This window comes from Passer montanus, unplaced genomic scaffold, assembly GCF_014805655.1.
Source record: "Passer montanus isolate IOZ18808 unplaced genomic scaffold, ASM1480565v1 scaffold7, whole genome shotgun sequence".
In the NCBI taxonomy this organism is placed as follows: domain Eukaryota; kingdom Metazoa; phylum Chordata; class Aves; order Passeriformes; family Passeridae; genus Passer; species Passer montanus.
In genome coordinates, this window is record NW_024372147.1 from 3,124,725 (window position 1) to 3,136,974 (window position 12,250).

At 36.8% G+C, this 12,250-nt stretch overlaps 1 protein-coding gene across 6 annotated transcripts in view; it reads right to left on the minus strand.

The window, feature by feature from the left end:
• The window catches only part of NTRK2 (neurotrophic receptor tyrosine kinase 2), a 196,596-nt gene that overhangs the window by 154,070 nt on the left and 30,276 nt on the right, over window positions 1-12,250 (minus strand). For all 6 annotated transcript variants that reach the window (XM_039729678.1, XM_039729683.1, XM_039729679.1 and 3 more), the window contains exon 6: window positions 521-657. In XM_039729678.1, coding sequence (XP_039585612.1) covers window positions 521-657 — 137 coding nt within the window. The remainder of the gene's footprint in view (window positions 1-520; window positions 658-12,250) is intronic.

Here is a 12,250-nt window from a genome sequence, read left to right on the forward strand (position 1 = left end):
CTGACAGTATTTTAGGTAAAATCTTAAATTTCAAGGCTTTTTGTTGCTGCTAAGTGTGTTGAAGAAAAATTAAACAAGCCACAAAATATTTACAACCAAATTCCAACACACCAAATTATGAAATGAAAATATAATATAATTACAGACCCAAAGTTTTTTTTCACAATCAGTATAGATTGAATTTAGTCTCTGTAGGCAGGTATCAGTGATAATAAGAAATCCTTGTGTTTCAGAATTCCAATTCACATTACTTCCAAAAATTTACATTACTCTCATTTACAAGTGAACATCCAAAAAACCAGAGTGCAAATGAGAATCTTGAGAAACAAATGTCTGCCATTCCCCAAAAGCACTGCCACAGTCACCCTTGATTGAAAGTAACTGGAAGATAAATGTGATCCCAACATTAACTTTCTATTTCATCTGTTAATAGAAAATTAACTAGAGCTGGATGTGAAACTTAATTCCATCCTTCAGCAGGTGTCACCTGAATTGTCACATGTTTGAATATGAACCTTACCTCATGGTTTGAAACAAGATTAGTTACCACCCAGGACACATTAGGGGGTGGCCCACCAGTAGTATCACAGTACAGCGTGATGCTCTTTCCTTCCACCACGGTGATGTTGTAATTGCTTAAGTTTGCTGAGGGCAAGTCTGTGATAGAAACAACAACACAATAACCCGACATGTATTTCTATGTGACAGAATAGACACCATGCAACTCTAAGCAAGCAATACATCAAATATTCACTGTAGTCAGTACAATTCAGTCAGACAGTACAAACATCTTTGGAAATAAAAAAGTATAATCTTTTGCTGCTATGCATTTTCTGCACCTCATCTGCTTCACATCCTAAGAAAACATTACTGCATGTGTAAATACATTAACACATTAATTATATAGGAATATATGCCAGGCGCACAAACAGAAATTATCTTAACGTCAAAATGAAAAAAATCCTCTTCCTTTACTCTTTAAAACTGGAAATTGTATCTGTCTCTTTATAACAGCTATGAAGCAACCTTTGGGTTCCACTGATGTGGTATTTCCACTGTTCTTCACAACACTAAAAGGAAAATCCAGTTAGCTCCCAGTGTCCCACAAGAGACTGAAGCCCCCTCTCCCATACAGAGACACAGCTCAGAGTGAGCAGGGCAAAACCTAAAACTTAAGCTCAAAGAGAGGAAAACAGAGAACTTAACAGACTGATCTAGAGAAGGGAAAGGACAGAAGAGAGGGTTAACAATTGCACAGAGCTTTACTCAAGGCACATCAGCTGATTTTTCTATTGTCCTCAGGAAAGCAGAAAAGCACTGAGATACACTTATCAGGAAACAAGACCAGGTTTTACAAGAATTAGGACTCCCCCTCCATCTTACAGAGTTATAAATCACTCTGCGCCTTGTTCTAAGGCACCCAAAGCAATAGAAACTTCCCAGAGTGTAAATTTATGCTGAATGTTTACAAAACCATAAAGAATTATAGAATTGCCCTGTCCAATCTAATACCAGCAATATCAGTAGATTTCAGGCACAGAGGGATTCAGATTGTATTTATTTATGCAACAAATAATTATGCAAAATTTTAGAAATAATATCTTCCTTAAAAGATATTAGGTCATCATTTGAAGCTGCTACACTCAGTAAAGAGTCTTGGTCTCCTTTATGAGGCATTTCACATCAAGCGTTCCAGGCAAATTTTACTTGCAATTTATAATCTCAAATAATCAAGCTTATCTGCTGTGCAGGACATTTATGCATGGTTTTGCAATGACTTTTATTTTTCTGAAACAACAGCTCTCTTTGGTTGTTTTCTAGTTGAGAGTACAGCAGTTTCATCATGGACTTGGTGGTATAGAAGTGTAACAGGGAAATTTTTCTTTATGTAAAAGGTCCAAAACAAATAAATAACCATCAAATCACTGTGAACACATTCATATGTTTGCTGGAGGTTCAACAGCAGCTAGATGTATTGGAAACCTCCCTTAAATTAGTTCAATAAAATATAACTGAGTGGAAGCAATACAGAAAAGTAGATGAATAATTTTCCAGACAATGCTTTCCTGCCTAATAAGATTTGAAGATCAGCACAAGTATACAATAACTGCTCAGGCAATTCTCACAGTGTTTTAAGTAGTGTGGTAATATGATTCCCATTATAGGCATCATGGATTTCTTCTATTATGTTCACTTTATAAATCATGTGTTGAAGTTTATTGAGACAGAGCTGGGGAGTTTGTATGCCTTGATGCAGTAATCTGTTAGCGAAGGTAGCCATCTGCTCCAGCCTGCTGTGAATTCAGATCTCACCAGTGTCTGTCAACTAGCTGAGCAGGAAATAAAACTAATCTTAGGGAACATTTGGATATTAATTATGCTAGTTAGAGAACAAGGGGAGAAGTAATGAGATCATTTTCTTTATAAAGTTACATTTCCACAACACCTCTAAACACTATTCCAATTACTCTTGCCAGACCAGAATATGCAAAGAGAATAAAGATCCCACTCTTCTTAACCCTACCACTTGGGAGGAGGTCTAAATGATAGATTAGCATTTCATTGCGCAAACTGGCACAGCTCCTACTAACACATCTCTTCATGTGAAACCTCTCATGCAAGCAAAAATAAAAATAACTTTTGTCCCTTAGAGCTCTCCTTTAAATAGCTGTTAAGTTTTGAGACAACTTCTTCCTGCAATGTGTTTATTCATAGGATAAGCAACTGAAGTTTAATTCCTCTGGTACTGGCTCTGGTTCCTACCCAGAACTAGATCTAGTTCTTTTTATTTGCAGAAGTCTGCACATGTCATGTTGGTGTCACATCTCTAATGGAAACAACTACATCATGCTGCATCCTGCCAGAAGGCTATAAAATAATAGTGCTTGTTATTCTGTATGTTTATAAAGTTCTAAAAACCGGTGGTAAGGCCTCTGCATCTAAAAAGGTACAATGGAATGGAATGGAATGGAATGGAATGGAATGGAATGGAATGGAATGTTTATAAAGTTTTTAGTGGTAAGGTGGTAAGGCCCCTCCATCTAAAAAGGTACAAAGGAATGGAATGGAATGGAATGGAATGGAATGGAATGGAATGGAATGGAATGGAATGGAATGGAATGGAATGGAATGGAATGGAATGGAGCTAGAACTAGAGATAGAATAGATAAGAAATCACATTATTGTGTGTGTTTCTTTTACTCTTCTTCCCAATTCTAAAATGGGTGGAAAACACAAGAATTGTCTTGGGATTCATTTCTTCTTGTTGGATATATTGAGATAGTGTGCTTTAACTGCAGGCTAATTTTGCTTTGATTTCCAGCAGCATCCAGATTGCTCCACAGTAGAATCCACACTAGTTGAGATGTGGCTCTGTTTGGGAAATGCAGAAACATAAGGCCTCATCTAGACATGTGATACATTGCCTTTACCAGCAAAGAAATGACACTAAGCAGCAAAATCTGTACTGAAAAATAACTGTATGCTAAAAGAACACAATGGACCTTAACATACACAAATGCTCAGTTTGTATGCCCAGTGTAGTCTGAGACCATTTATATTGCCCAGCAACACTTTGACTCTTACACAACTTCAGAGATAGCCAGCCATGCTGCCTTTACTTCTGAGTTAATTTGCTTAAACACAGTGGTTTAGATAGCTATCACTTTTGTTGACAAGGATGTACATTTTAAAGGACTTGTAAACAGCAATTGATACAAACTTATCAGATAGGACACTCAAATATTTTTGTATACTGCCAGCATAGTAAGATTAGACTGTAGCATAAGAGCCTGTACAAGGTAGACTTGACATCATCCATCCACAAGTTTAATCTTGGTACCTGTCAAACAGATTAATCCATGCCTCAAAACTCAAAACACAACCTCTGTTCCAAACTTTGATAGAATTAATTATTATAACTCTGGATATCAGCAATAATCCTGCTACTACCTGATTGATTTTTGCTGTATATTTGAAGTTTGCTATATTCTTTACCTTCACCTTCCTCAACAATGTGTTGTATACGGGTTGCATACAAGCACCTCTTCCTTTTATGAGCTCTGGAATTTCTCACAGACATTCAAATTTATTGAGCACTCTCCTGTTTTGGTGGAACAGGGTAAAGAGAGTTTCTGAATGATTGTTTTAAGACCACCTTCTTTTATATTGTTTTTCAATTCCTCTTTCTTTTCAATAAGCTATTCAAAGCTTTTCAATCTCAACAAAAATGGGAGGACAGAACCTGCTACTGAGAACTTTAAACTGTAATGTAGAGAGTAATACAGTTTGAAAGATGAAATCGTACACTAAAAGCCATGTGTTTCCATTATGCAGTGGTACATAATAGCTATGTGCTTTTATCGCATGCAGGATTTATTTGCTCATATTCAGCATGATTACACTTTATTCTCAGGAATAGGCAGCTCTGGATTAGAATAAGCAGCCACTTCCCTCACCCCAGCACAACTAGACAGAACTAGAGACAAGCAGGAGGAACTAATTTATGTCAGCTGAGTCTCTTCAAATTCCATCTCATACTTTAGGAGAAACAAACACTCCTTAAAGTAGGGCTTGGGGGAGGGGGGGCATTTACCTTCACAGACCATCATTAGTGCAAAAGGATGGCCTAAAGCCATCAGACAGTGAAACTGTCAAGCATCACTAGGGAATGACTCACATCTTCCCTGTGCACAGCTGGGACTTCAGCAACCACAAAACCAACACTTTGGATGCCATTTTCAAAGGTTACTACTACATTTGGCTACACAACTGTCAATGGAAATTAAGAAAATTAATGTGCCTGTATTCCTACAGGGCTTTCCAAGACTTCATGCTGTTACGTATTACTTTCTATAGAAAACTTAAACTGGTCTTCCTAGAGCCAGACTGTCACTACATGTCAAAGGAAGGATATCATAGAGAAATAAAAACTCTACTCTGTAACTCAGCTCTTAGCACCAAGAACTTTAGCCAGTATGCTAAAGGAACATTAAAAAGAAGGTGGTCTTAATCCAGAAGAAGCAAATCCACCACAAAGATATTGTTTCACTATCTGCAGTTAGAAAATTTTTTACAAAATAAAAGCAAATTCACTTTTTCTGCTTCAACTTTCACCTTCTCAGTTCTAGGATTTTCTCAGTTGCTAAAAAACCTTTAAAAATTATCTCAATATGGTCAATTAGCCTCACTAACACCTAAGAAATTACATGATGAAAAAATTAGTACCTGAGAGAATACTGTAAATTCAATATTGCATTCATTTATGCCATCCTTTGCACACTAAGCCCCTGATTTTCATTGGCCTCAACAAATTCCCAGGAGTTTAGACATGACAGAGTATCAGTAAATGGTTTTCAACATGGCCCATGTCATCTCCTGTTTGCTTGGCATGCTTTTGGAGGTCAATTTGTTGTGTAATAAGAACAAGAAATACCACCAAAAAATGACAATTTTTTCTGCATCTGATTTTTAACCAGGTAATTTTAATCCTCACTTGAAATCCTTAACCCATATTTTTAATAAATATATCAAGACACAGAATGATTAAAATAATACTGAGGCAGCAACCATCTATCAAACTGCACCATTCCTGGCAGCCTACCAGAACCACTAATTTATAAAACATCCACTGCAATTCTTAGGGCACAGTGATTAAAATCAATCTACTTTCCTCACATAAGATTCCAATAAGGACTAGGTTTCTTGATTCTCCTGGTTTGGCTTTTTCCCTCTAGAGACAAAACATACAATTACATCACTACAGTACAGCCTGGTAACAGCCACTACTTGCATTGTCCGGAGCCTGAAAACAGGATGGCTGACAATGCAACCATCCACATGGATCTGCAAATATCAGAGGTCTTACTTGCTCAAAACTGGATGTATGGAAAGCAGGATACGATGATACAATGTTCCTTGTATCATTCTATTGAAACTGTGCTTGTTTAAAAAGGCAGTAATATTTACTAATTCCAGAGGTCTTTTCCTATGTGCTTTCAAGGCTTAAAAAAAAATGGAAAAAAACCCACAGAAAAAACCAACTTGGAAAAAAAACAACTTAAAAAAAAAAAAAAACAAAAAAAGGGGCAAAAAACAAAAAAACCACACAAACACCAACCAGAAAAAACCACCAAAACAAAAAAAACAGTGACAAACATTCTAGTAATTCTAGCTATAAAGATAAGAGCTGATGTGATTCACCTCTTGGGTTTCACTTAACAAAAGCCTGCAGCCAACAAGCCCAGAGCCAGATTTCCAGCCTGGCTGCATCTTCAAAGGACTATAAAAAGGATACCCCAAAAATTTATATGCAAAGCATGAATGAAAGAAACACAAGCAGTTGTTTCCATTTCCTGTTGTATCACAACCACAGAATTAAAATCCTCATTACATAGAAAATTGCAGAAATCTCAGAGAAGTTGTAACAAGATGACAGGCACAAACATATTCAATGAAGATTAAAAAAATATGTTAGGCAAATAATGTACAGAATTAGCAGAAATAAAGAACATTTAAAACAAATTTTAATCTTTCATTTATCTTCCGGAGCCCAAAGATCCCCATTTCCATTTTTTTTCTGAAGCTTTAAGATCCCTTTCCTCTCCAGTCTTCATTTCATGATACTAACCACCACACATGTCTATCACTTCACTAAGATTTTGCCATCATGAACAACAAAACTTGAAATTTCCAATAAGTTAAAATAGAAAGTAAATGTATTAATCTAAGAGGAATAAGAGGAAAATATGAAAATTAATCTGGGATTATGACCCACTTCCCCAGATTTCCATACTCTACCCACTGTGTGTGAATGTAAATTTAAAAAACTTGGATCAAAATTTCTTCAAATCTTCAAGAGAATACACAGCCATTGAATAAAGCACTGAATCACGGCTGAATAGACATATGCTTGCCATGTGGCACAGTAAATATTGATGGGTGTTTTCCACAATGACCAAATGTACCAATGGTACTTTGTAGAGGTCGGCCAGAATGTATTTCTGTCAGGAGGTAGAATTAAAGACATGGCAGCTCACTGGCCTTCCAAAATATTTTAAAATACTAAATGAAATCTCCCTCCTCTCATGCCATTGCCACTTTGAACCAGGAACCTTCACAGAAAACAATAAACAAGTACAATCTCTACCAGAAGATGATGAGTCTAATTTAAAGTATTGCTTTCCCAGATCAAATGTACTCTCACTTTGCCTTTAAACACTCCATCCACAACTAAAGCTTTCATTAGAAGCAAACTTCTTTACATAGAGCCAGCACATACACAGCAAAGACCACAAGACTTGCTAACTCCTCTTCACGACCACAGCGACAAGCTGTGTCTCCACAGAAGTGTCACACCATCACCACCCAGGGCTTCAAAAGCCATCATGAACACCATGCAGCCAAAAACCACCAACACATGTGCATCCACACAAATTCATTTGGACACCAAGTTGTCATCTGCAGTCAACCTCTACAGAAGCTCTGAAGGCCACTGCTGATATTTCAAACCAGATGAAAGGCTTACATCTCCAAGTTTTACATCAGCTCCTTAACTTCTTCCCAGGACCTTTCTTTTAAGACCCTTAGGTGTAGTCTGTATTCCAATAGGAAAGTGCTGAATAAAATAGGATCTAGCATATTATTACACGGTCCCCAGTAATAATATAAACACTTTGTCTGCAAGAATTTTGAGATAAAGTGTTTTTACAGAAGCTAACAACCTTATCAACAATTCTTTTGTTTGTAGTATCATGCCTATCCAACCATGTTTTCTGAATGGCTAAGGAAATTAAATTACATCTGGTGAAACTGTTCTAACATGGCATTTAAGCTACAGTTGATCCACACTAGCTTTCAAAGGAAAACCAAAGACAGGTAGTGCCATTGGGCTGAATATGTCAGCCACAAGTTTAACAGATCTTGAAACAAGAACATTTTCAGAGAACAACATAAAAAAAAGTAAAATGATGGGTTTCACTTTTGGTACCAAGTATACCATATGCCAAATATATTACTGAAGGGATGCCTTGAAGAAAGAATTCTCCCTTTAAAGAAAACAGCACTTTCTTTAGACTTTGGTAGAGTTATCTAGTCATCAGTCTTCACCTAGACAGAGCATAGTAAAATATCACCAGAAAAGATATGTCATGACCTCAGAGACACTTCTTTCCCTTGGATAATGCTTTACTTCTTTCTATTTCTAATCTACTTTGTATTAGAAATCTCCTTTATTGACATTAAAGAAGAACTGGAGTCAGTATTATCAAACAAAAATCAGCTTTTTTTTTTTTTTATGAGACATTCACATATGCCACATGTGGCTCAACTATCATCATTCACAATCTCTGTTTTACATGGATTGTTATGTCTAAACATCTGTATGAAAGTTTATGTTTGATTTGCAAGTAGTTAAATGTTGTATGTTCAGAAGAAAGCTATATATGTATCTTTGAATATGGGATTCCTGCTGCATTTCAAACTCCATAAAATTTTGGTTATTTCCACTTAGAAGCTAGAAAATTATTTTATTAAGTTTTAACTCAACTTGAGATCAACAGTGAACCCCATTACTGTCAAAGTCTCACAAAAAAAAATGAAGTTTCTCACATAGCTCACAATCACAGATAAGAATTAAAACTCTTACAGAGAAAATAAGAAGAGTTTGCCACTACACATCATTCACCACATCTAGTTCTTGTGCCAAAATAAACAACATAGGATAGAGAATCCATGAATATTCTGAAACGTAAACACTGAGAACATTTAAGGCTTTTCTAAAACTCAATTTTGCCTGTAATATTCTCCTTCTAATAGTCTTATCAGTGAAATCTAGCTGATAGTAGAAAAAAAATATCAACACCCACTGGATTATGCCTTTGCTTGTGGTTTTAGACTGCATTGTACTGTGATTGCTTAAGATCTAATGCTTATTTTATTGGCTCAGTAATACTACAAATCTTTTCTGCAAATTCAAATAAACAAAAGTGTCAATCCTTCAGTTTGCCTTTATTCCTTCTTAGGATTTATAACCAACTGCCTCCAGTCTCGTTTTAACACTTACTTATTTACCTCTAGCACGAAAAGCAAAATCACCAGAAACAGGCTTAAATGAAGCTAGACCCAGTTCCAGTCCATTTTCAGTCATCTGAGCAATTGCCTGTAAAAAATCATGGGTTTCCCCAACAAGCAAGAAATGGGAAAACAATTACTTTGTTGAAGCTTGAAATTCTACATTACAACAACTTCCAAAATTTTTCCGGGCATACACAATTATCCTAGTATGCACTAAAAGCAACACCACAGTAGTCTGTGTGCAGGAGAAAAGACAGGCAAAGAATGTAAGCATCATTACATCACACAGGTCTTAGACACAACAACAGTTCTGTTGCAGATGTAAACAGCCAGCCATTCTGGATATACCTTAATGATATGTAAAGCAAATTAGCACAGGGAACTAATCTGCAACATTGTTCAGTAAATTGTAGCTAGCATATGTGACCACTGATAAGAAAGCAGGCACCTAAAGAAACAATATATGATAAAAAAAGCATCCAAAGCTAGCATAGTAAGCAAACCTGAAAGAAAGACTCAGCATCACTTCTCCATACAAAACTAAATTGGCCAGATAAGGCAAAATGCCATTAACTAGACTGAGATGCAAAGCAATACAAATTCTGTACAGGACTGCAGAGACAGCTGTAGCAGCCACGCCTTTTCCCAAAACACCAGAAGATAAAAAGACTTCTTTCCATATCACTGAAATCAATGGTAATGGCTCAGTAACTGTCTGCCAGAGGTGCAAGCAACACACCAACAATCAGTCCCAAGGATGTGGTCCTGCCTCCCTGGCATTCAGCAAGCTCCAGGTGATCTGCAGACTGACAGTCTTTTGAGTGACCTTAACCAAGGCACAGAACATGCCTCTCTTCTAAGGTGGTAATAGCCAACAGAGCTTAGAAGCATTAATAAGAATAAAGTGTTTATTAATTTAGTTCTCTTTATTGATTTACTAGTGCTATTTACCAGATGGAAACAAAAGGAGATGTCCCAGGTGGTGGTGCCGTCCATGCTGTACAGACAACTGGCAAATTCTCTGAACAAATGGCAAATCTGAACATCACCACCTCTATACACAAAAGGCTCTGTGGTAGATGCAACTTGAAAATCTTTGATTTTCAGTTGTAATTTCCAGTAATTACATGTGATCCTCAAACACAGAAGAATTTGATAATTTTCATCGTATCTACATACATTTCAAATGCAGTTGGAAAAATAATTATTGATTGATACTTTTAATATTGCAGCTGGAAAGGATCTTCTAGATAGTGAGTGAGCATACCTGACTTTAAACCTCAAGAAATTAAATCATAAAGTTGATTACATCTAAATGGCAGTCTTTAATCAGCACATTATTGAACACTCGTACCGTACAAACAGTTAGCAAAGTACCACAGAAATTTGCTAATTTTCTCATCAATTACCTACAAACCAAAGCCCTATGATCAATAAATCACATCGGCCTCTACCTACTACCCAGCAAAAGATTCATTTACAGCACACAGCAGAAAAACATCCTATTATCAAAACACTTCTTTATTTTCAAAAAAACTGCATAAGCCTCCTACTATAACATTATGAAGTAACCCCTTAGTAACACAAAGACTGCACTTTTGCTTAGTTTACAAATTTTTAAAAAAATGAAAGAAAAAACAAATTCATCAAGAAGATGAGATGGAACCATTTCATTAGCAGAGAAAATTAGAAAAGCAGAGAAAATGTTTCACTATAAAAAAGCAGAAGTTTACACACCCAAATATTTCTCTCCACATTAAAGGGAGCTAAAAAACATCTAAAAAAGGGTTCACAGGAAAAAAAAATTCAATATGTCAAAAGTTTAATTTCTCTTCTATTTCAGTTCTACATATTAGCCTCCCTAAAGGTTCTGGAAATGAAATATACCAGCTTCATCTGTGGTTTTGTTTTGAAACTAAGTCTTGTCCTTTAAAATACAGAAAAATACCTGCAAAGATACTGAAACCAAGAGCCACTGAATTTTCCAGCCCACCAATATCATTGCTCTTCACCAGGCATTCTCTACTCTATGTCTAGGAAAAGAATGTGCTGTCATCTTTATGAAAAATCTATGTCCTGCATTGGTTAATTTTGAAAAAGTAAATTAAGATGAAACAGCTGCTAAAACAAAAGAAAAAAAGGGGGAGGAAAAGTGATGTAAAATTTGGTGGTATTTGGGCTCTGTAAACTAACATAAATTATCTGTAGGCATATGCTGGCATCCACTCAGATCTTCAATACAATGCATGTTTTCTATATGCAAATTACACATACTGCAAATTCCAGTCCAAGTGTTGTATATACTCACCTTCCCTCCTCCTCTTCCTCTTCTAGTTGGAAGTACCACCTTTCCTTGTCATGACAAGTATTTTAGTCAAGATATGCCCACAAGATGCATGCATGTGTACACACATACACCTAAACAGCATCCAGGGCCCAGAGACAAGCCTCTTTTGGCTGCAGATGGTTAAGAAATCAGGGGAAAGAACTAAACTCTCACAGGTTTAATTCTGGGAATTTAACATTAAAAGTTTTCAAATGAAAATCCTAGCAACCTGGTAGCTTCTAGATGTGCCAGCCAAGAATGTTACAAAATGAGCTGGAGTTTCTCTCTTGCAATAATTGATCTCAGTCCAACAGCCGACCTCTCTACACCCAGCACATTAATTTACCTTCTAGTTCATCCAGCTGGAGCAGAAGGTTGGGTCCATTTAGCTCAGCTAGGTATTGTATCTCTCTCATTTCAGGTAAATCAGATCCTGGAGCACACAAAACCAACTCTGCAGCTCACAAGACTTCCAGAACATGTGGGGATTTTTTGATTGCATGAGACACTAACACCATTTCTGCCACCACACCTGGCCCCAGAAAGAAGCTGGGCACAAGATCAACAGTGATATGGGGCCACAAACACATTATTGACAGTAAATGCTGCACTTGCTGCAGTGGTCCCCACCATGGCTGTTCTTTGCTGGCAACTACTATTCAGAGGATGTCACACCCTCCACACAGGCAGTGGAGAAAATGATGCTCAATGGGCAAAGATGGAAGGAGAAAAGGTATCATTTCTCCTACTGGTCACATTCATTTATAGCTTTTCCTGTCCAAATCAACCCTTCATGAAGATTCTCTTGCTCTCTTTCCTTCCTGCCTGCCTGCCTGTTGCTGGGGACCCCAG